Source organism: Miniopterus natalensis, chromosome 2, assembly GCF_054644295.1.
Source record: "Miniopterus natalensis isolate mMinNat1 chromosome 2, mMinNat1.hap1, whole genome shotgun sequence".
In the NCBI taxonomy this organism is placed as follows: Eukaryota; Metazoa; Chordata; class Mammalia; order Chiroptera; family Miniopteridae; genus Miniopterus; species Miniopterus natalensis.
In genome coordinates this window covers 88393341-88418999 of record NC_142082.1, presented here as the reverse complement: position 1 = coordinate 88418999, position 25659 = coordinate 88393341, and the positions used below count along the sequence as shown (strand labels likewise).

Below are 25659 nucleotides of genomic sequence, written 5' to 3'. Positions count from 1 at the left end.
TATAGAGTGGAAATCTCTGTGAATGCATTTCTCTTCTGCAAATAGCTGCTTTGTAATCTTATTCAAATCACAGCCTTTCTGGATCTTGGTAAAATGGAGTAAAAATATGCAATCCAGGGTTTATTCTTCCTCTAAAATGCTTGGAGTTTATGTTTGTCTTGTTCACCAAGATAATTTTTTTTTTTCATTTTTCTTTTATTCAGTGGAAAACAATTTTTATTGAGACCCCACTAGCTATACAATCTGTTCCTGACATTAAGCTCCTTCTTCCTTTTCAATCCGGTCTTTGTTAATTGGGCCCATGAATGTTTTCTTCTCTTTCACAGTCTGGAAGCAACCGTGGACAAATTTGGAGATGGTGTCAATAAATTTGAGATCAGTCTTCTCTAGGGCACACCATTTGATCTGTAACAGCAAGGACTACATAATTATTTCATAAATTAGTTTGTATTTTTGTTTAAAATACAGTATTGCACTTCCATTTTCAGGAAAAAAGTTTCCTTAGCTACTTATATTACAGCATTCCAATGACTAAGTTAGCTTTTAATTTAGACAGCACATTCTAGTAATGTGCATGTTGTAAATGAGAATTCACCTTGCAATTATATGTTTTCTTTGTCCTTTGTCCTTTGTAGATATACACCTGAGTTTCTCATCCTAGGAGTGCATACCAATAGTGAAGGCATTCATTTCACTAGATTTAAACTTCTAATTAAGAAAGCAAAGTATTGCACAATTAAATCAGGTCTGATTAAGAAAATATTTTTAAGCCCTAGGTTAGGAGATATAAATTCATGTTTCTTCTCTTTTTCTTTCCTTTTAAAATAGGGGCTGAAAATAAGCATATTCTTTTTATTTCTTTATCTTCTTTATCTTTTTTTTTTTTTTTGCTTTTGTTTAAGGGATGGGTTTGGGAGATGGCCATGCTTAGAGAAAGGTGGAGAATTTCTGCAAGTAAGACTTGCTGACTCTGACCCATCTGTGGCCTGATGAAACACATCATTCAGCCTGGAAGATGCACTTTCCTTCCAGTTTCCCTGATCTTGGGGTATGGCCCCAAATTTATTCATAAAGCATTTGGGTTTTACTCTTAGTTTGTGTGAATTTTTCTATGATTTAGTCTCAAATATTTAGAAACTGACCTTTATACCCTTTGTTTTTCCACTTAATTCTTATCATTTATCAGTCTCACTGTTCATGAGGTCTACAGATGGTAGAGGAAAATGCACTCAGAACATGTTTTGCCTCCATTCAATAGCACTCATTTATAATTTAAGTTAAAACAAATTAAAATTAAGTTAGAGTTACCTATAAGTAACTTTACTGTAAGAAACATTCAAACATGTGAAGAATTTTTGTGAGTTTATTTGAGCCAAACTGTCGACAAATGCCAAGAAGCAGAATCTCAATTGAGATAATGCTTCGGAGAATGGCAGCTTTGTACCTTGTTTTATAATTACAATCAAAAGAGGAGACAGAAGTGGGTTGCATGAAATTCATTGGTGATAGATTAAGGAGGTGGGAGAAAGAAAAGAGAGAAAATCTCTGGGATTGAATAAAAAGTAAAATGATAGACATATACTTCTTTTACTTAGGTGGGTGCAGGATAGTTAACAGTCAACAATTAACTCAATAATAATGAGGAGATTTTTAGTCTCCACAGAGCAGTACCTATGCTTTGAAGGGTCCAGAAAAAAAGAAAAAAGAAATTACCTTGACATTGCAATGATACATTATCATAGATGCAAAAAGACAATGGACAGGCTCAGTTTAAGTAAAGACTGACCTTTGTCAGGGAAGGTACCAGCTTAGGGCATGACTACCCACCATAAACTGCTTTTAGTTTAAAAAAGTTTTAATTTCAGACCATCATTTGTGGTTACTTGAGGTCTCTGAGTTTGCAAGGCCCCGAGCTTGTAAGTTAGCATGTGGCTTCTTTTCGTCCACAGTAGAATGCTAACCTAACTGAAGTAATCTGATTATTTAGAGAAAGGATTGAAAGAATACTACTAGGATGCATTTGAATCCTAGATCTATCACATACTTAAGGATTTAAAATGAGTAATTTAACTTGACAGTTCCATAGAAGGTGGAAATGCCTAACATGCAGAGTTATTGTGAGATGCATTGAGATAATATACATGTCATCACCCTGACCATGGCCCCCAAATGTCCAGTCCTCTTCTCCAAGAATATTCAGCCAGTTCATACCTATACCCCATTGAGTTGTTTTTGTCAGGAACTCTTATGATTGAATGGTCAATACCTGTGTTGTGTCAATTCTGGTTGGTCAAAGCCCATGACTCTACCCAAGCGTAAGTGTTCTCCACAATTGGCCCAGTTCCATAGTATTACCACAGCTTTTCCAGGAATCCCAGTTGCTAGATTCAGCTCCACCATAGTAAGGACCTGCCAATGGTCTGCCCTACGAGCCACCAGGAGTGTGGTGATCTTTTCTGTTATTCTGTATTAAAGGAAAAAGATGTTCAAAAGAGTGCTGCTTGTATGAAAAACTGATTAAGCATCTCTTTAAATTTTTACTTATGGTTTTCTCTTTTCTGGGGTCCCAAACATATTTATCTAGGGGACTGGGCACAAGTTAGAGATGAGTAACACCTTTATACTGTACTCTGTATCTCTACTTTGCTGTGATGTTTAAGACCTGTACAGAGTCTACATTATTGTTGCCTGACACATCCATTTATATTATAATGTTATCTTTCTGAATCACCTTTCTAGCTGAAAAAGATCACTTCCATTAAGTTTGTTACTCCAGGTTTCAAAAAAAGCATAAATAAGCATTAATCCTAGATATGGGATATTGTTTAAACTGAGATTCTACAATAAATTACCTTAAGATTCTCAAGCAGGATTAAGCATTATTCTGCATCAGAGTTTATCCTATGTATATTATTTTCCTATAGGTTAAAAATTATCCTATAAAATTTCTTTATATATTTTCAAATTATGGTAGATAGCTATACAGGAACCAATACAGTCTTCACTCACAACTGTGTCTGGAACCTAGTGCTGTCATGTCCAAGGACAGATGACTGGAGGGAGGTCAGGGTGACCCATCTGAGAATGCAGAGAGGGTTCTTTCCAGTTAACACTCCTGGGCATGTGCCAGGGAAAGGATTGATAAAAAGGGAGCAAAATGTGTATGGAGGAAGAACATTCCTAATGTGAGCTTTGGTATTTTTGTTAGCTCCATCTCCACCTCCACATTATCTGGTAACTTTAGCGTTAGAGCCTACAGAAGAATAGAGGTAGAGTGTGAACTATTCTATACTTGAATTCCATTCTATTACCAAGATATCATATCACAATTTGTACTTTTAGTTATGAAGGATGTACTTATAGGTGCCTTTCCTGAGAATAGCTTAAAAGAACACCACATGAGTGTATGCATTCAACAGAGGTCAATTTGAGCTGTATCTATTTCTCTCCACCTCTGAGTTTTTACCAGAGCACTTCTCTTTCTATGAATTTCTATATATCTTTGTGGATATGACATCTTGTGCTGTGCTGCCTCTTTTTCAGAATGTGCATGGCAGTGGGAATGGAGAGAATGGATGTGTACAGAATGAAGAAAGAAAATGATATATAAATTATTAAAAGTTGTCTGCCCTAGCCACTGTGGCTCAATGGTTGGAGTACTGGCCTGCACACCAAGGGTCTCAGGTTTGATTCCTTGTTAAGGGGATGTACCTCAGTTGTAGGTTTGCTCCCCCAGCCCTGGTCAGGATATGTGCAAGAAGCAGCCAATCGATGTGTCTCTCTCACATTGATGCTTCTCACTCTCTCTTCCTCCTTCCCCCCTCACTAAAAAAATCAGTGGAAAAAACATCCTCAGGTAAGTATTAACAAATAAACAAACAAAAATGTATTGCTAGCATTTTTTGAATAGCTTAATATTGGACTAAAACAATATTAGAATTATTAAGCAGTCTACAAAATTATAAAATCTATTCGTTGATAGTTTTTTTGGGTCTGTTTCCAAGTTCTTCAGGAACTCTATCAGTCACACTAAGGCTACCCTTAGGTCAAGATAAAAAGAGAAGAAAATAAGTATTTAGTAAATGTCCCGAGCTCCTACCAAATTGAATCCCTTGATGTTTCATTTTCACTGGATTTCTTATCTCTGCTCTTATACTTAATCTTCCAGGAACAGCTTCCCCATCTCTCTGAATGTCTAAATATCACCCTATACTTAAGGCCCCAGTGAAACACTATCTCTTCCGTACCCTCAATTTAAAGTAATTCTCCACTCTTGTGAACTCCCACAGCTCATTATCAGTGCCTCTCTCCATAGTGTTTGTTAATCTCTAGCTTATACACATTATCTATCGCCCACAGTTGAAATGTCAACTCCTAGAGGCAGAGGGAAGTATGTTTAAGAGTCAAATTGGGTTCAGCTTAACACCCAGTGGTTTTCTAGAAACTGTAAAATTTGCTTGACTTTAAGGGCCAGAGGACAGGATACCAGGAGCTCTCAGAGATTCTCATATGGAAGATTCTAAGGCAAAGCAGACTTTAAAAGATCATACAGGTGCAGAAATGACAAGAAAATAAATCCCTTATTTTAACTTGATTTTTTTTTTAATCCTCACCCAATGATATTTTTCCATTTTTTTTCAGAGAGAGTGGAAGTGAGAAAGAGAGAGAAAGATACATCAATGTGAGAGAGACACATTGATTGGTTGCCTCCTGCACAAGCCTAAACCTGGGCCAGGAATTGAGCCTGCAACCAAGGTACACGCCCTTGGCTGGAATCGAACCTGGGACCCTTCAGTCTATGGATCAAACTGGCTAGGGCTAACTTGAATTTTTGATACTCACCACAATTAGTAATGATGCTGATGGTAGTTGCATGGTTGCTAACCACTATCCTTGCCTTCTAAGAGAATAAAACTGCTTAAAAATCAAATTATATAATTTTGCCAATAAATTAGGTAATATTGTTATCTTAAACTTTTAAATTTAAATATATATTTCTATTGCTGATTTAAAGGATGATATACAGCTCTTAAAATAGAAGTGTATTTAATTTCCAGTTCAGCTTGCAGGATGAACTTTATTTTAAGCAAATGAAATTTTAGCAAGCTAGAGTATTCTATTGGTAACCAACTTTTCTTCAAAAAAATTTATTTGTCAAAAAAATTGTCAAAGCTAAATGAACACCCAGAAATTACTCTTTATCAAGCACAAGTCGAAGTTATAACAATAGTTTCATACTGAATAAGTATACTTTGCCTTCAGAGAATCAGGCAGACCTATGTTCTTGGACAGAGCTCATTGAAGGTTGTGATTCTTTGTTGTTCTAAACAACAACAACAACACTTGTTGCATTCCCATTGAAAAGGGAATTGAAGAAGCCTAAAGACCAGCTGGAAAAGTTCAAAAGGTGTCTTTCTATAAAAACCTTAATGGATTTAGTTGTCAGGGTTTGGGGAAAAAGCATTTGGGAGTGTGGTAGTCAGCTGTCAGGCACCTGTTGTATGGATTTATGACAGAAGTTACAGACTTTAATTTATTTGCAGTAGGACATTGAGGCTAGATTCTTATGCATCATAGATGACAGAATCTACTTTATAAAAGGCAAAGAATCACCCTGAAGTAAAAATTCTTTTAAGTTGTTTAACTTTATCTAAAAATTATATTCAGTAAGCTGTAACTATTGTTATTTAAAGTATAAACATTTATTGTTCCCATAATTAAGGTTTTAGAGGAGTTTACATGGTATGTAATAAATGAACAAATAATGTATCTTTCCATTCTTTAGATACAATGCAGAGTACAAGGTCAGTTTTAGTAAGAGTTACCAAAAACTACATCTTTGTTCATTAAATATCACACTTGCATAATAAGTATTACCTAAGATTTAATAAATTCTGAAGCACAATAGGATTCATGTGAATATAAATCAGACATTGTGTAGTATTTAATTCTATTCACAGTTAAACTTTATACACTTACCTTTATATTCTCTGGTAAAATACTTAAAAATCTCTGATTTAGAGTGAATGCTAAGCATCAAAATCAATACCTTGGAGCAGGTCACTCACTGTCTCACAAAGCAAAATTTCTCAATGTTCTTTCTGAATTTTATTTTTTTTAAAATGTAAAAGTGGTGGACATATGAAATCCTGGCAAACTCTTTTAGCTGTGTGCCATTCAAAATCCCTGATTAAGCAGTAACCTGGCACCCTCATTCTTTCAGAACGTAAGTGCCAACTAGAAAATAAGTTTTTAAAACCTCTAAGTAGAGATGAGATTAGCTCTCCTTAAAACCATTTATTACTTCATAACAGAATGGAAGTGTTACTAGGGAGCTGTCTAAGTCAGAGGGGGCTTTCCCCTCCTTGGCTCTTGTCACACTCATGAGAAAGAATTCAGGTGAGTGACAGAAAGCAGTGTTGAAGCAAAGCAAATGAATTTGTTAAGGAAGCAAAGCAAGCAAATATATTAAGGAATACACTTGACATAAAGCACAAGTGGACAATTCAGCTAGTCTGAGAACCCCACTTGGTTGGAGTTCAAGAGCTTTATATTTTCCCCCCAGTAGGTTTCAAGGTTCCCCTGCTGGACAGGCTAGATTTCAAGGTCCCCCTTTCATATTGTTGTGGCTTGTCCCAGAATTTGTAAGAACATCTAGCAATTTTATCTTGGCAAGTCCCAAGACTGCTGACTTCTTTGTTCAGTAGGTGAGATAAACCATTTATTACTTACTCTCCCTTTTTCCCCTTCCCCTCCTCCTGCCCTAGTAGCTATCCATCCTGCCTAACATTCACCCCCTCAAGTGATACCATCAAAATGCTTATGGGGCTCTTGTTATTTGTCCCCCAGACTTCATCTGTCCTTGGGTATAGCAGGCACAGATGGCATTAATTGGGTTTTGTTCTCTATTTTCCAGGGTCATGGCAATTCAAGCTACATATTCTCTGGTTAGGGAGGAGAAGTATAAACCATTTTCTCTCAAGTGTCTTTGGTTGGGGAAAATAAGGTCTGGCAATTTACAAGTGGGCTACAAATTGCCCAAACTGTTTGGCCCTGCTTAATTTTCTTGTCTCAGTTTCCCCATTCCACTTGCCCAGGAATTTTCCTAGCTTCTTACTGTACTGCTACATTCCCCCCTCAGAGACTTCCATCCTTAAAACGATTAGGATTGATGAGGGAAGATTGTCCTTTTCTGTTACTGTTTCCTGCTGACAATGTCTGTATTCCCTGCCTGTGTAGGGTATGGAAGTCTCTCCCTAACTGATCTAAGAGAGACAAGGGAATGGGATATGAGTCTGTAACAGAGAGGCCATTAGCTGATTCTCCTAAAGTAAGAATGGGCTGGAACTTCCAAAGAGACATCATCTTGACATTTAATTACTGTATCCTAGAGGTGACAAATTTAACAAGAAGGTTAGTGGAGGGGAGAACCTGCAACTTATGTGATAAGGGTTAAATCCAACAGGGACAGAAAAATTTTTTTTCTGGGGGAGGAAGCCTAGTGTATCAACACGCTAGTAGAAAGAGCATCAGAAATATGAGGACAATTATATTAGGTCCCAGTTATTGCTTATATGTAGCAGGTTAGGGTTTTTTTGAAGAGGAGCTTGAAGTCCTCAATGGGTTTACAATAGTAGGTCTCAGGTTGTGGTTCCTGTGGGGACTCACAAGAAATAGGTTTAATTTGAGATAAATTAATCCCACTGGCTAGCCCCATAAGCTTTGCTTCAGTTGGGTTGCTTACCAGAACTTGATGTGGGCCCTTCCATCTGGGTTGTAGCTGGGACTCAGGACAGTTGTACCCCTAGGTTTTTAAATATACTGTGTTCCTGGTTTAACTTGTTTGTGTTGGTCGCCTTTATTGGGGGTAGGTAGAATTTTGTTTCCATATTCCTGTAATGCTTTGTTTTTTTAACTGTCCTAGATTAATGCTGTAGGATAACAGCTGGAAAATTTCTCATCTATTAGCAGGTCAGATATGAGAAAGGGCCTGCCATAGGTGAGTTCAGAGGGCCTTACTTATAATTTTTCTTTAGGTTCAGTTCTTATTCTCATGATACCTATAGGTAACATAACACCTAGGACTCAGTTTTTTGACATAGCTTGACTAGAGTCCTTTTGAGGGTTTGATTCATTTTTTTACTTTACCTGAGGATTGAGCTTTTCATGATACTTGTAAGTGATAGTCAATTTCTAAAGCTGGAGCCAGTTCTTGTGTAATTTTGTCTATAAAAAAGGGTCTATTGTCATTCTGTAATTTTCTTGGTAGTCCAAATTTAGGTAAGATTTTTTTTTAGTAAGTACTTGGCCATCTCAATTGTCTTTTTCTGTTTTGGTAGGAGGGGCTTTAGTTTATTTGGTGAAAGTATCTATAAATATTAGTAAATATCTAACTTTAGGGGGCATCTAAGTAAAGTTAATTTGCTAATGCTCCCCAGGGTATGTGCCCCTGTGTTGTATTGGCTTACAAAAGGGAGGAGGAGGGTAGTGTCTCTGGGGATTATGGTAGTTTCTGGATTAGACAAGATGTCCCTCCCTAATAAGGGAATGGGGCATCCTGTAATCACAACAAAAGCATGATTAAAAGTGAGATTCCTGAGGCTGCAGCCTAGGGGTAGAGTAGAATGGTAGCACTATGGATGCCCATTCACCCCAGTGATCAAGCAGGTTTGGAAGATAGAGGCTTTGGTTAGTGGGTCAGATCAGAGGAAGCAGCCCCCATATCTAATAAAAATGTAGTGGGCTTACCTGCTACATTAAGGGTTACCCTTGGCTCCATCCCTTCAATGATGATGTTTTTAGTGGGAGCCAACTGTAGTGTAGTGCCCTTCAGTTCAAGGCCATAATGTGGGTAGGTTTTGGCCCAGGGACACTCTGGCCCCTGGAAAAATCCTTTTTCCAGTCACCAAAGTTGCAGCAGAGGGACATGGTTTTTGAGGAGGCCCCTTCCCAGGGCACTCCCCTTTCCAGAGTCCTTCTTGTCCACAAGAATAGCATTGCCCCTCTGATGTCTGTTGCAGTGTGGGGGCTGGGTTGGCCCTGAGGTAGTGCAAGGCTTAAAGATGCTGCTAACAAGTGAGCCTTTTGTTTCCATTGGGTGGCTCTTTGCTCTGCCTTTGCCCTGTCTCGGTTGTTAAAAACAATCGAAGCTATTTCTACCAGTTGCTCAGTGGAGGCCTATGGTCCCAAGGCTAGTTTTTGATAACTTTCTCCTAATGTCTGGGGCTGCCTGCTGGATAAAATGCATCCCCAGAATGCTCAGCCCTCAACTGACTCAGGGGTCGATGTTTGTGTACTTTTGTAAAGCTTTGGTTAATTGCCCCTGAAATAGGGCTGGGTTTTCATCCTTGCATGGAGTAATCCTTTTTATTTTCTCATGCTTAACAGGCCTAATACATTTTTTTCATTCCTTCTACGAGACAAGTAACCATATGGGTTCAGCGGGTCTTTCCCTCTCATCCTTTACTTGTCCCAGTTTGATAGACCCCACTAGGGTTTTGATCTGGGATTGTATCTCCCTCTGGTCGGTACATGTGATGCTGAGCATGATGATCAGCTAATTCATCAGCATAAGCTTTTGTGGCTCCTATTATGTGCTGCTTTTTATCTAGAGTATAGCAGTGGGAGACAACAATTTGTAAATTATTTCAAGTTAAGTTGTAAGTGAATTTTCTAGGGCTTCTGGAAAACTGACCAAGTTGTTTGTATTTTCTTTTACAAAGAGCCAAGTCAGACATAGAAAGGGGAACATGTACCAAATAACTCTTTCACCAGGCTCCATATTTGCTACTTCCTTCAGAGATAACATGTTAGAGTCTGGGTGATAATGAGTTCCACTCCTGGTAGTGGCAGGACTATAAGCAAGTGCCTGCAGTTCTGCAGAAGAGGAGGGATTAAAAAGAGGCAGATGCTTTTTGTGACAGGGAGTGAGCTGACAAGCAGCCTGTTCTGCCTTTGGGATGGGTTTTGTTTAGAGACTGGCATCTTGCCAGGGCTGTGAGGAAGGTGTCCTCTAATTCATCTGATATTGTGACAACACACATTCTACCAATCTTCCTTAAGTCCTTATCTTGGTTAAGTGCTATAAATATATGAATATAAAGTGTTTCATTTCATTTGCCATCATTTATGCAAAACAAATCTAATTGGAGAATAGTGTTATAGTTCAGAGATCCATTGACAGGTCAGACTTTCCTGTCCTCAGGTTTGTATTGGGGCCAAGTTGGATTACAAAGAGAATTAATATTTTTCACTTTAAAGCCTGAAGGTTGTCTGGCTTATCCTTTAACCTCATGCTGTCTACATAGCAATTAGAGAAAAGTATTGGGGGGGGGGGTAAAAGCTGAACATTTTATCCTATTTAAAAAAATGTATCCAGAGATTCCAAGATGGTGACTGATTGAGTGGAAGCTACACTGACACTCTCCCAGGACCAAACTGGAATTACAACTAAAATAGAGAAAAACCATCCTGAATAATCAACTGAAGACCAGCTGGAGAGAACCCTTATAACTAAGGATGTAAAGTGGAGACCACATAGAGACTAGTGGAAAGAGAAAAGCAACCTGTTTCATACAAAGGAGCTCCCATAAGGCTGCCAATTGATTTCTCATCAGAAACTCTATAGGTCAGAAAGGAATAGCGTGAAATATTCAAAATAATGAAAAGCAAGATTCTGAAACCAAGAATGCTCTCCAGCAAGGCTGTCATTCAAAATAGATGGTGAAATAAAGAGCTTCCCAGACAAAAAAAAAAAAAAAAAGCTAAAGGAGTTTATCACCATCAAACCTGCACTGCAAGAAATTTTAAAGGGACTACTGTAATAAGAATTTGAAATAGTGAAAAACATAGGCATAAAAAAAATAAAATGGCAATAGATAACTCCCTATCAATAATAACCTTAAATATAAATAGATTAAATGGCACAATCAATAAACATAGGGTAGCTGAATGGATAAGGAAAAGAAAGACCCAAATTCTAGACTCTTGAAATATTCTCATTCCCTAAAAAATATTTGTTATCCAATATATTTGTCTACTGGAGTGTCTGAATACTTGCCATTCCTGCCTAAATCCCCAGTCTTGGGTCCTGCAGAGTTGTGCATAACAGATGCCTGAATAGAGTGGATAACCCTTCCTTTGTCCATATCCAAGCAAGAAATTTACTGATATCCTCCAAATTTTGGTAAGATTCAGGACAAAACCAACATTCCCTGCTGCACCTGTCAGCCTTCTCAAGATATTTAACAAATTGCCTTTGGTTCTCGAAATTAGGTATTAGAGCCCAGAGTGTGTCTACGAAGAAGGTCCTTTTATCCCACTTATTCCATAATTGGCTTGGAACCAGTCCCCTAATTAGTGAGGTGGAGTAAAGGGCCCTGATCAGCCTGGCAAATAACCTTAAGATCTTAGCTTTAATTTGATTAACCAGGATGTCTCACCTTTGCCCCTGCTCACACAACAATAATAATTGTTGGTTAATAGCTTCTGGCAAGTGTTTTTCCTTACAATGTTCATATAAAGAAACAAGGGGAGTGACCTCCTCCTCCTACCTAAGGTAATGTCTTGAAAACTTGTGGGGCCCCCAATTAGGTCTATATTGCACAGCCCTGCACACACAGCAAGTTTCTCTCCTGAAAGTCTTACAGAGAGAGTATAAATGCAGATAAAGAAACCAAAAGCCTGATGCTGGTGCAGGAGCTTAGTAGCTTAAACTTATTCTTTTAACAGTCACCTCCGCAAACAGATGGGCTAAAGATTAGGTGTAGTGGGTCTTTGTGTGTTGTTCTTGAGCAGGGCTCCCAAAAGCCATTACCCTTCTGGTCATCCAACACTCTCTTATATCTCTCAACTTCTCTCCCAGACATCTCTCTCCTAGCCATCTAAAACAACTGAGAGGGCTTGGAGTACTGGGTGACCAACCTTTGTGTGTGCATCCCCAGGTGAACCAGTCAGTTAATTACAAGTGAAATGGAAGTTCTCCATGAGGCCCCTTCAGGTCTTAAGCTTAACCCCAGACACCTCTGCAAGTTCCTTACTAACATAAGGACATTTAAGGCACAAACTGGAGGGAGGAATTGTCTCTTTTCTTTGAACCCTAGGCAAGCCTAGGTACTCATCTTTCTCCTTCATGTCTGTCAACAGACATAACCTTATCCAATTGCCTAATTCCTTATGCCACTGCTCTCCCTTGTTTTCCTGAAGAAAACTAACACACATGCATAAAGGGTTAACTAACTGGGAACAAACTTGCTGCATTCCTGTGTCACCATCAAAGTGATAGCAGAGGAATAAGTGATCTGAGTCACAGCACCAGAAAGATGTTACTGGAGAGCTGCCCAAGTCAGAGGGAGCTCTCCCCTCCTTGGCTCTTGTCAGACTCATGAGAAAGAATTCAGATGAATGACAGAAAGCAGTGTTGAAGCAAAGCAAGTGAATTCACTAAGGAAGAAAAGCAAGCAAATGTATTAAGGAATACACTTGGCATAAAGCACAAGCAGGCAACTCAGCTAGTCTGAGTGCCTCACCTGGTGGGAGTTCAAGGGTTTTATACTTTCCCTCCCTATATCAGGTGTGGGGAATGTGTGGCCCACAAAATCATTTGATCTGGCCATGTCAAGGCCTCACTGAAGAAAAGCAGTTCCAGCCATCACATTTAGGGTGAGTTAATTAAATGACCAAATATAGCAGGCTACTTTTTAAATTGATAATTTTGTATTGTCCACAAATGTTATAAATATCGAAATGTCCTTTGACAGAAAAAAGGTTCTCCACCCTTGCCCTATAGGTTTCAAAGTTCCCCTGTCAGATTGACTAGATTTCAAGTCAGTTCCCCTGTCAGACTGGCTAGATTTTACATTGTTGTGGCTTGTCCCAGAATTTATGAGAACATCTGGCTATTTTATCTTGGCAAGTCTTAAAACTGCTGACTTCTTTGTTCATTGGGTGAGATAAACTCTCCTTTTTTGTCCGTCCCGTCTTTCTGCCTTAGCAGCTAATCACTATCCCTAACAGAAGAGTTAAACATGCCTTTAGTCATCAATAACCCCTAGTAGTTCACATTTATATGTAATAACTTAAAGTATTTATACAGTCTCCAAGAATAGAAGTATGCAAGACATTTTATAAAGGGTGTTATTTTAAAAATTACTTAAGAAAAAGAGACTTAGTATTGAAAGAGTTATGTTACATTAATCTATAAGACATTTACCTCACCAGAAAAATGAAACACTATTGAATTTCTTTCAACCAACACATTAGAATTTCTAATTCATTTAATAGGCATTTTTCTGACAGTAAGCCTGCACACCTGGATCATGTGTTACAATAGGGGTAGACAGAGTGAATAGACAAAAAAAGTAAACATATATAGTATATGAGTTTATGGGAAGCACTGTAGAGAAAAATTAATCAGAATAAAGGAGCAAGATGGTGCTGAGTTCTGCATCGGGGCCACTGTTTCACATAGTGTCAAGGAAGGAAGGCCTCACTACTCAATATTCTTAAAAACGTAATATTTAGAGGAAAGGTGACAATTTCTGGACTATTTCAGGAAAGGGTTAGAATCAAATTTTAAAATTAGCTACAAAGTGTTAAAATTTAGAGAAATAGAGAAACTATATGTTTATAATCTCTTACAATTGGACATAGGGGTATGGAAATAGTAATAAAATACACAAGACCCTAAAATAAAATTTACTTGTTGAACACAAGAGTTACTGAATAGGTCAGAAGTTATTAGTCACAAGTCAACTAAAACCATAATGTATGCTTTGTTTGTGTAAGCTGAAACTGTTACAAAAAAGGAATAAAAGAAGCAGGAGCTACAAGGTAGCCACTCTCATACTTCTTCCATAGGTTTTTTCACTCAAAAAATAAGAAGTTCTCGTTGTGCCCCAGGAACTACCTGGGACTTGGAGACTATAAAGATGAATTTGACCAGTGCTTATTCTGGATGCTCAGGCAGATAAAAGCAGACACGCATTCATGTAGATAAAAAATTGCAATTTACTCTGATTGGAGATACAGAAGTACACGCAACAAAAAACAATAAACCAATTTCTCTACAGAATCCCAGCTGTACTGGGTATTGTCTTTAATCTTTAGTACAGGTCAATTAATAACTCAAAGTTGCTGCAGTTTTTATTTTTAAAATTTCTAGCAAAGATGAACATTTTTTCCCTTCTTTGTTTTTTCACTGTATGTTTCCCCATGTGAAGACTTTTGTCATCAGTTTATTAAAATCTTGATGTTTTCCTGTCTTCATTTCTTCTTCTCTGGTGTAGCTCTCTCAGTGTGAACTCAAAAGAGAAGAAACTGGAATTAAAATTGGACTTATAGCTGTGTTTATTATTTGGCCTTTTTCCCACCCTTTTACAGAAAGACTTAAAAGAAACTACTGTTTTCATTTATAAACCTCACCTTTCTCTAAAATAATTGGTGTAGATCAAAGGAAGTAGAAGGATATGTGCAAAGTGATCAGCTGATAACCATTTCTCCTTTCATTCACCTAGTGGAGCAGCTTTCATGTTAGAAAGATCACACACAAGGTCTATTTTTCTCGATAGCAGCTGGCTCCATTTTGGTAGAAAGGTGAGAGGAGAAAGCTTTATCTTCACAGTAGAATGGAATCTATGAAAAGAGCTGTTTGTTTGTTCTAAGGAATGGAGTGGAATACAGTGAAGAACTGAGTCAGAGACTGGGATATTTGTTTTTTTCTTAAGTGGTTATAATTAAAGCCTTCCACCCAATTGTTCAGTCAACCAGAAAAAGTTAATTTGTGAAGTTCTGTGTGTTTTTAACATCACAAATAAGCCTTATACTTGCTCTATAGAAAAACTTGCTCTCCAGTGGCATCTTGGTGGGAAGTAAGTCATCCTTGGGTACTTGATTTTATGATTAAACTAAATTGCTTCCTTCCTCCTTGCCAATTTTTCCTCCTAAAGATCAAGGGATTTTGTGAAGAATTATATCAGCTATTATATATCCCTATAACAATTACTGAACATAAGCTATGTCTGCATGTACATATTCTAGAGTTGTGTATCAAAACCAAGTAACTATAGTGATTCTTAATGTTGCATTACTAAAATAGCCTGTGAATTTTTAAGGTCATTCATTCAATTAAGCAAAAATTTGGTGCTTTAAATTTTTGTTTTCTAGGTGGAAACAAGTTAACCAAGCAGCATTTTCACCTGAATTGGGCATGGATCTCCTTTGAAAAAGAGTATTACCTGATCAATGAGGACTCCAAATTTCTAGATGTTGTTCTTAAACGTAGAGGTTATTTGGGAGAGACTTCATTTATAAGTAAGTTGAATTTCCATTTCTGTAATAAAACCCCAGTTTTCTAGCAAAAGTTCAAAATTTTATAATGATTAAAATATTTTTAGTTTATTACTCTAGTTTTAAAGCTTAGGGAGATGTTGACATTTAAATGTCCTTTAACTGCCAAAAGTTTTGTATCAAGGCTAAATAACCAAAACAAAATGCTGTAAAAATGGGAAATGTAAACCAAAATATATACCTCTTCAAAGCTACATATGATCTTTCTTTGATATAAAATAACTTTACAAAACTGTCAGTAATTACCTGTTAGTTAAAAAATGTTAAATGTCTCTAGATCTTAAATAAGTTTAGGCAATTATGTAATTTATCCATAAGATAAAAGTGCAGAAATATCAGTGTAAAACATATGTGAAGGCTACTTTAATAATAAACAAAAAACTATTCAGTACTTATTAGGAATTAAAGTATAATTTACTATTTATTTGTTGCATTTGAATGCTCTGGTAGGTCACTAAAGCTTCAAGAACTCCAACACTGCATAAAAGCACTACATAGAGGATATATGTTGTGACTTTTCTTCAGAACCAACAGAGAGGTGTTAAATACTAATCATTTTCTGCTGCTTTACCCTTTTGAATAAAACTGAGAGTCAAAAGCAAATTAATAAAACCTTTTTCAGCCTCCAGTTCAAGATCACATTCATGTAAGTGTAAAACAGATATTTTAACCAATAAGTACATTGGTAATTTTAGGCAGTAATATAGTTGGCACAAAATATTTGGTATATTCCTAAAAAATAATAACACCCCAAACAAGTATATTATTTGTGGTGCCATATATTTTATAGATATCTAGACTGATAGATAGATCCCCATCAACATGCACACACATCAACAGTAGATCCCCATCAACAGTAGATCCCCAGCAACATGCACACACACATGAGCACACGCATACACATGTCTTTGCGACAGCCACAATTCTCACCTGCGGACCATAATTTTCCCTAATGTTTCGAGCTGGATAATAATTATCCTTAAATTTAAAAAATACTCTTTGTTTTTTAACTTTAAAAGAGGGGTTTTCACATTATGCTCTCCTGATCTTTTTTTTTTTTTTTTTTTCAAATCTATCTTTTTTTATTTCAGAGAGAGGAAGGGAGAGGGAGAGAGATAGAAACATCAATGATGAGAAAGTCTTCATTGATCAGCTGCCTCCTGCATGCCCCCCTGACAGGTGATTGAGCCTGCAACCCAGGCATGTGCCCAGACCAGGAACTGAACCACGATCTCCCGGATCCTAGGTTGATGCTCAACCACTGAGCCACACCCGGCTGGGCACTCTGCTGATCTTTTAAGGTTACTCTGAATCTAGGTGGGGTTGGTCCACCTGCAGACCTATACTGAAGCAAGGGCACTTCTGCTTCCATCTTCTTTATTTGCATGTGCCTCTTCTTAGGCTGTCATTTACACTCTCTGAGTTTAACCTTTTAGAACAGAGGTGGGGAACATCCGGCCCTCAGGCCCATGAAATCATTTGGTCTGGCCCTGCCAAGGCAACCGCAGGTGGGACTTAAATTCTATAAATCTAGGAGCTTTTTTCAAAGCTAAGTTTTAAGTTGATAATTTTGTATGGCCTATGAATGATGTTATAAATATCCAACTGGCCCTTGGTAGAAAAAAGATTCCCCACCACTGTTCTAGAGCATAGTGAATGCTTTATTGCTCTTTCTTTTAGAAGCATGTTTTCTCTGGACACATACATGTGCTGTGCAGATCAGGAATATGACCGTCTTACTTTTTGTCAGTGAGAAATTAGCCTTAACTGTGCTTTGTGCTTGAAGATAAGTCATAGGGAAATGAATAACTGAAAAACACAATGCCTTAACAATTCTTAAGGCTTTCTTTATTTATTTGCATTTTACCTGAATTCCCACTCTTAATGAGTATATTTATGTATTCACTTACAAATAGCCCATTGTAACAATGGGAAAGTTAATAGTTGAAAAATATTTTTAAGCAATCTTTTCAGATTTTTCTCTCCATAGCCTTTTTAAAAAGCTGAATGTTAAAATGTCAAACAAGAGTCTTTTTTCTTGTGAAGTTATTTTTCTAATGAACTATTATTTCCTATGTGTGGAGATCAGTACCAGCAAATCTAAAAAGGTTCTATAACTCTGCTTGGTTAACCTCACATGTTACTTAGTAGCCTGGGGAGACAGAAAGTTGGAAAGACTTATGTGTGTAGCCCACACCCATCAATCATGGAAGATAGTAATAGAATTCATGTTAGCATTGGAAATGAAAGTCAGATTAAAGTTAAGGTTAGCCTCGTAGGAGCTCTACACTGAATATGTTTCATATTACTGTTATCCTACGACCTCCACTTTTATTTACATACTTTTAGAATTAGATAGTTTGCATTACAGCTGAAAGCAGACTATCACTTACCTTTAGGCACACAATTAGTAAATAATAAATTACTTAAAATTTGTACATGTATTTTCTCAAAAATGATTATACATTTATAAATCATTAATAAATTAAATATATATTTGCATTTCACAAAAGTATTTGAATTTCAAGGATCTTATTGCTACTAGTTACTGAACATTACTAAATACAAGATACTTCATTAAGTACATTAAATACTTTTATCTTTTACTCCTTTTAACAATGCTTTATTCTCTAACTTAACTGTTTTACTGAGTGCTTATTAAATGCCAGATAATGGACTATGAAGTGATGATAATGATAGTTAATATTTATTGGATTCTTATAATGTGCCAGGCCCAGTTCTCAACAGTTTCCATAAGTAATCTCATGAGAAGAATATCATTACATCCCTCATTATAGAAAGGTTGTCATATGCCCAAAGTTACAGAGCTCCTAAGGGGCAGAGCTGAGATTTGGCTGCAGAGCTGACTCTTTCAACTACCACATCATTGTGCTCTTAAATTGTCTACAACTGAGGAAGTTAATAATTTGCCTATGATCCCAAAGCCTCCATGTGGTCAAGGTATGATTTTTTAAAAATCAATTTTCTCATTCCAAATGTATCTTGCTATTTTTTTTTTTTCCATTCCAGAGAAAAAGACTGATTTGTAGTATCAGTTGGTATTTCAAAGTAATATGTTTTGTTTAATAATTAATACTCTTTGGGAAAAAAGCATACATTTAAGCCCAATTTGTAAGCTTTTTTATTTCTAGAGTTCTTTTTACCCCATCTAATAATATTATTTATAATATATATGGTTTTCCAACTAAATATTTTTTATCTCCAAGGAAAGGCATTTTTTGAACATTGAGTATACTTAACTGTCTCATCTACCACATTAGATTAAAGTGTGGACTAATATGATTCCTCCAGAATCTGTAACCATTTCTTCATCCTTTATTAAAATGGGGCACCTATTTACATAAGACCTGATAGAGATATGAAGTATTTATATCTCTATCCACCCTCAGGTTTTAATGCACATAATATTTATCTGGGATCTTGCTAAAATGTTGATTCTTATTTAGTGGGTCTGGGGCAGGGTTGAAACTGCATGTCTAACAAGCTCCAAAATGTTGCTCTTGCTGCTAGTCCATGGCCCATACTTTAAGTAACAAGGTAGGCTAGCACTGCACTCATAGTAGATACTACGAGTTAATTATAAAAAGGGAATCTTTCCTTTTTCACCCAAAGCAAATTTAGTATTCCATCTTAGAGGTTCTAACACAAACTTGGCTTAAAGAATATATAGTAAGCCCCTGACCAGTGTTGCTCAGCAGTTAGAGTGTCAACCATGCACTGAAGGGTTGTGGTCTCGATTCTGGTCAAAGACACATACCTGGGTTGCAGGTTCAATCCTCAGCCCCAATCAGGGCTTGTGTGGGAAGCAACCAATTGATGTCTCTCCCACATCGATATTTCTCTGTCTCTCTTTCCTCACCCTCTAAAGAGAGTGGAAACTCTTTAGAAAAGCAACGAAAAAATATCCTTGGGTGGGGATTAAAAAAAAAATATATATATATATATATATATATATATATATATATATATATATATATATAGTAAAACCATAATGGGGCAAGAGTAAAATAGAATCATGAACTGCTCAACACCTACGTGGACTGCTTTCATTGTAGGGCCTGTACCAAATTGTCTCTTTCGAAGAATCAGAATGGTGTCTACTTTGCATTGCACGATCAAGTGATGCACAAAACTTTAACATGGAAAACTTTAATAATTCAATTGAAAAATGAAACTAAGAAAATGATTTTATGATTCTGTGAAGGTATTGGCACAAGAGATGAGACTGCAGAAAAACACAAAGACTTCAAGGGCAAAGCACAGAAACAAGTGCAGTTCAACCCAGGCCAGACCAGGGCCTTGTGGAGGGTGCACATCATGAGTGATGAGGAACATGAGCAGTCTGAGACCTTCCAAGTGGTTCTCTCAGAACCTGTGCTGGCTGTCCTGGAATTTCCTGCAGTGACCACAGTGGAGATCATTGACCCAGGAGATGGTAAGAGCTACTGTCAACTTGTGTTGCTGCTGTTGGTTGGATCTTTATGACAAATTACTTTATAAAGAAAGTTTTAAATTCAATGTTTGGACTTTCTATAGAGACAAAATTTTAGATTAATGTTTCAATAGTCTCAGATATGCTGATGGAAGAGGGAATGCAAAAATTAATGAAGGGAAGCTATATATTTTCAAGTACATGAACTATAAATAAGCATAGGATTATTTACATCAATATATCAACACATACTTTCTCTTACTATAATTTTATCCTTTAGAACCATCATTCTTTATCTCATTTTTTTAAGTTAATTAATTAATTATTAAAGTCCTTTAAATGTCTTTTAAAGTGTCTTTTAAGCAAATAGTTTAAGAATTAGACCATTTTTATTTGATTTGTTCCCTATATTACACTTATTCAAGTTTGAATAAAAACTTATTCAAGTTTTTTTCATATATTTACCAGCCAAAAGTTTTCATTTGGTTATATGTTTCCAGATTTGTTACATAATACCCACTCAACCCATTCCAACTCCTTGGTGTTTTGAATCATTGCTCTTAATCTCTGATAGATAATGTTTTCTTGTCAGTGCACACTGTTGCTTGATATTGGTAGAAGTAAACCTCACTGCTCTTATGTGCAATTTGACCTTTTCCCTCCTCCTGCTATAATTCTACAGTCTTGGCTTGTCTCAATGCAGGCAAAAAAAAAAAAAAAAAGGAAAGTCAAATGGCTTTTTGAAGACTGGCATTTATAAAAAGCTTGGAAAGAGTCTTCTAAAGCTGAAATTCTGTCAGAAGCCAGACATGACTTTTTTAAAACTACCAGCCTACTTTATTTCATCAGTCAGAAAACTCTCTTAAATGTTCTGTGAAGATACAATCTCCTGAGTACATGAAATGGAGACACATGTGGAAATCTCTGGGTTAAAAGACTGAAAGTAATTAAAGAGGGATGATAAGAAAACTGAAGCTCTGGCTCTGTTTGTTTAACTAACATTTTTACCTTTAAATATGAAGTTCAATTATGTTTATAATTTTCATTAAGGAACAGCATTTAATTACATTGCTTTTATCTGCATTAGCTAGTAACAATTAAATTTTCTTCTGAGTTTTGGGTAAGTGCTAGCATAATAGAGCTTCTCTCTTTTGAACAGCCCATAACAGCTTTAATTCATATAAGCTGGCTCATTTGTTAGTTTGTTTAAAGTCATTTCTTGATACTTTATTTTCCAATTGATGTAATTGCTATACTTCACTATAAGGAATAAGACACTTAAGCTCATCTGTGCCTTCCTGTATATAAGCCCAGAGCAACACCCTATACCCATAACAGGTCTAAGACGTGGGACATTAAAAACAAAATATATACACACAATAACACACACACACACACACACACACACACACACACACACACACATATTCCTTATATAATCTGTGGTCTTACAGGTTACCAAATAAAACTTTTCCATAATTTTATTTCATGTTTTGACTAAGTTGTTTTAGAATTTTCTAAATAAAGTTTCAGCCCTCTTCATTCTAGGCCATGATCGTCCTTATAATAACTGACAAGTGTTACATAATGCTTGCTTTGTTCCATGTCTTATTGAAGACCATTGGTCTTAAAATTACAAGACCTGGGTTTGATTCCAAACTCTACCATTTATAGTTGTATGAACTTAACCAAATCAAACAGCTTATGTTTAGTTTCTTGATGTACAAAGTAAGAAAAATTATTCTCATGCTGCAGCATTCTTATGAAAGAGTTCCATAAAACATAAAGCACAATACAAATATTATTGCTATTTCTAATATCATAAATTAATGTTAGATTTTATTTTAAGAGATTAAATAATTCTTCTTATTACCACAAATGGTCACTTTCTTAATTATTTCAAAATTTTGAATTTCTAAATTCTTTTGTAACCCTTCACATGTAAATTCACCAGCCCTAGGAACCATTATGCTTATAAGCTCTCACTCTGCATACTAATTCCACTACATTTTCTGAGATTTTTTAATGCATGCATTAGAAATGTATCTACCCTGGCTCTGTGGTTAGAACATCGACCCTTACACTGAGGGGCCTCTGGTCCAATTCCTGGTCAAAGGCATGTACCTGGGTTGAAGGTTTGATTCCCAGCCCTGGTCAGGGTGCATGCAGGAGGCAACCACTCACTGTGTCTCTCTCACATTAGTGTATCTCACTCCCTCCCTTTCTCTCCCCATTTCCCTCCCTTCCACTCTCACTGAAAAGCAATGGAAAAAATATCCTCAGATGAGGATTAAGAAAACAAAAAAATGTATTAGGAAGACAAAAATACCATCCTTTCTATCAAAGAGCATATAGTCTACTGGGAAAGAGAGCCCTATAAATAAGTGATTGCAACAAAATGTGATGTGGTACAACAAAGTATGAACAAAGTGTTATGGGAGCAAAAAGATGGAATAATCAACTTTGCATTATTTTAGACTGGGAACTGTTTATACTGATTTGCCAGTTTATATAAATTCAAGGAAGTACATACTTTTCCCAATAGTTTACTTAACCATAACTGGTCCTGATATGATAACTGAAACTCATTGAACATGTACTATGTGCCAAACAGTGTGCTTAACACATTATATACAGTCTTTCATTCAGCCTTTTTTGCCTTACTACCTTGTAGGCATGTGTACCATTTTACTTGATGTTTATAGGGTACTCTCAATGTCATATGTGACAAGTTTTAGAACACTGGTTCACAAATTTAAGACAAAAAAAAATTAACACAAACACTCTACACATACACAAAAACATATACATACATGCATATGTCTTGGAGTCTCACGTGTTCATAATTATACTCTTATAATGCTATCTATCCATTTATATTATTTAAATTACATATTTGTGATTTAGGTAAATATCTTAAATGACTATGTATTTTATTCAATGCATAAGTATCTGTAGTCACTGCAAATATAATAGTACACTTAGGTGCTTACTTAGCCTGAGGCAACACTCAGTGCCCATATGAATGCTCTGTAACGTCTCTTATGCCTCCATATATTTGTGACTCTCTAGTTGGGAACCATGACTCTATAATCAATAGAATATACCCCTCTTTAAAGAGTGGGTCCAGTCATCATGTCTTCCTGTATCATCTGTGCAAGAGCACACACAGCCTACCTCAAAAAGCAGACACTAATGAGATCCTGGTGCAAGTGCACCTCAACCCTCATCCCCGACTGCCCTTGGGTGTCCATGAGCCAAGCAGAGCTAAGTCTCTTGAACAGCCAAGTGCAGCTCTCACAGCCATTCTGATGCTTGCCTCTGCCAATCAAGGGGGGACCAGCCAGGCACAAGACAACTGTCAGGGGCTGAAAAACCCACATTTTTTGTCTAGAAGAGACATATTTTGTTCCATAAAAATGGAGGTCTGAGAAGGGGCTTTTCTTACTATTCAACAAAACGCTGTGGGGTCACTGAAGAGGGAATGGACCATTTTGCCATGATCATGAGTAACTTCCTAGACAAATATGTTTAGTCTTTTATTGAGTAAATCAATAAGTTCTGTTTCATCATAAATTAAAGACTGTGGTACAAAGAGAAAAACTAGAATAAGAAGAGAACAGATGCTGAGCAGAGATATTCACTTCTCTTTGTTATATTTAAGGATGTTTGTGGCCCCCAGGTTCACACCCATAGAAAGTCTGCTACTTGTTATGACTTTTACCTTATTCCTTTGCCCTTCTCTATTGTGTTGCTATCTTCTCTTGTTTCAGTTTGATTCACAATCACCATCCTTTACATGTGCACATAGATAAGTTCCAGTTAGGAGGGGTTTTAAAGAGTATGAAGTGTTTAACTCATTTTCTCTATGAGGAACCTTGAGAAGCAGAGCCACCCTTTAATCTCTGCCCAAGGCAAATTTAGTTTTATTTGGTTTTCTTTAGTATTGGCAGAGATGGGTCAAATTGTACTTCATTTGAAGGAGTGAGCACTCCTCTTTGAAATTCCGTTAAATGGTGACATTTGTCTTTGGTTAAAAGATCCTCTGTATCTAGGCTGGACTGCAATCAAAAGTAGACTGCAGATTTCCATGAGACAAGGAGGGCTTTGTGAAATTTCAGGTTATTGCCATTCCTCCTACTTTTCTTTTAAACCTAAACCCAGTGTTAATGTGAGAAACAACCAAACCTGTGGAGAATTTTTATAAGACACTATTTGGGCTAAACTGATGACAAAGCTGGGAAGTAAGACCTTATATACTATAGAGCATGACTTTTTCCAGTTTCTTTTTACATTTGAAATTAAGAACGGAATGTGAGGAGATTGAAGATGGGGGCCAAATAAGTGAAAGCAATATACACCTGCTCCTAGCACCAAACCAAAGATACAGCTAAAATTTAGAGCAATTAACCTGAATTAACAACAGAAAGACACCTGAACAGGAGTATTATATCCAAGGATTGAAAAACAGAAGCTACACAGAGACTGGTAAGAGGGGTAGAGGTGCAGAAAGGGTTGGTCTCTGCACTCAAGGGCAGCAGCTTTAGCTGGAGAAATATTGTGGCTACAAAAGCCCATCCAGAGGAAAGAGGGGTTGCAATCACCAGGACCGCCAACCCAGAACACCAGGGGCTGAAAGAAGAGCCTGCATAACATTTGGCAGCAAAAAATAAATGGGGAATTGGCCCACTGGAAAGGGGAAGGAGTCTGCCTGAATCTAGGGTGTTCTCTTTAAAGGCCACTACACAGGGACTCACTCTCAGGAACTCACCTGGGGCCTTGGTAGAGGGAAAGAGACTCAGGGCGTACAGAAGCCAGAAGAAGGTCAGGGTGGCATAATGCTGGAGATCCAGAAGGCAGACTTCTGAAGTACCAGTCCCGAGCCAACATCCCACACTGTTCCCAGATGCCATCTCCCAGGGTCCAGCACTTATATTCTTACAGCACCAACTGGAGAAAGTGCACAAACCCTGTCCTCTAAGTACTGGTGACACCACCCTGCCATAAAGAACTCTAAGCTATACCCAAAAGGGACCTGAACAGTGCTTTTTTTCTCTGAAGAAACTATAAACAAACTTAAACAAACATTAAATTGAGTGGCTGGTGAATAAGAACCAATCTTCCCCTCCTCCCATGGGTAGGTGGCACAATCCCCAAAGGAAGACACCTTGGGCAGGGCCTCAGGCTTCAGGCAGCTGTGGAATAAGGGGGAGGGTTCCACTTGCACACCTCCCTTCAGGATCTTTGGCCTGGCACCACTAAACTAGAAAGCCAACAGCTAATTAACTTGCTAAGGTCCTGCGCCACCCCCAACAAGGGGCCACCTGAACTCACATCCCTAAAGCCTGGATTTATATTCCAAACCTTGCCTGCACCTCAAGCCAAGAACAGATCCACAGCTGTAGCAAAGTGCAAACCAGAACTGGAACTTTGGAGCCTTCCCCCTTAGAGGCCTTCACCAAGGCCTCTGGCCGTGATCTTCAGGGATACAGGGCAGTGACCATCTCTCCATTCCCCCCGCAAGAGCCAGTGCAACCCCAAGCAAAGGGGGCAGCCTTGTGCTATCACCCTAAACCCCACCTGTACCACCTTGCGGGAGCAGACTCTCTGGGAAAAGGGGTCACAAATCAGAACTGTGAAACTTGGTTTCTCTAGGAACCCCCCTTCAAGAGCTCTGGTGGGGTGCCCCTGAGCTGTAGGGGTGCCCCTGAGCTGTAAGTGCCTAGCTCCTTTCTTGAGGACTAAGTGAATCTACCATCCCCAACAAGGGGCTGCCTGAATTTGTATTCCCAGAGCCTGGATTTGCATTCCAAAACCTGCCTGCACCACAAGCCAAGGGAAGATCCACAGCCCCTGTGCAA

The 25659-nt window shown here is 37.5% G+C and overlaps 1 protein-coding gene across 2 annotated transcripts in view; it reads left to right on the top strand.

Moving 5' to 3' along the window:
• Positions 1-25659, top strand: part of FREM2 (FRAS1 related extracellular matrix 2) — a 294853-nt gene that overhangs the window by 93224 nt on the left and 175970 nt on the right. For both annotated transcript variants that reach the window (XM_016208906.2, XM_016208905.2), the window contains 2 exons: positions 15163-15309; positions 19571-19801. In XM_016208906.2, the coding sequence (XP_016064392.2) occupies positions 15163-15309; positions 19571-19801 (378 nt within the window). The remainder of the gene's footprint in view (positions 1-15162; positions 15310-19570; positions 19802-25659) is intronic.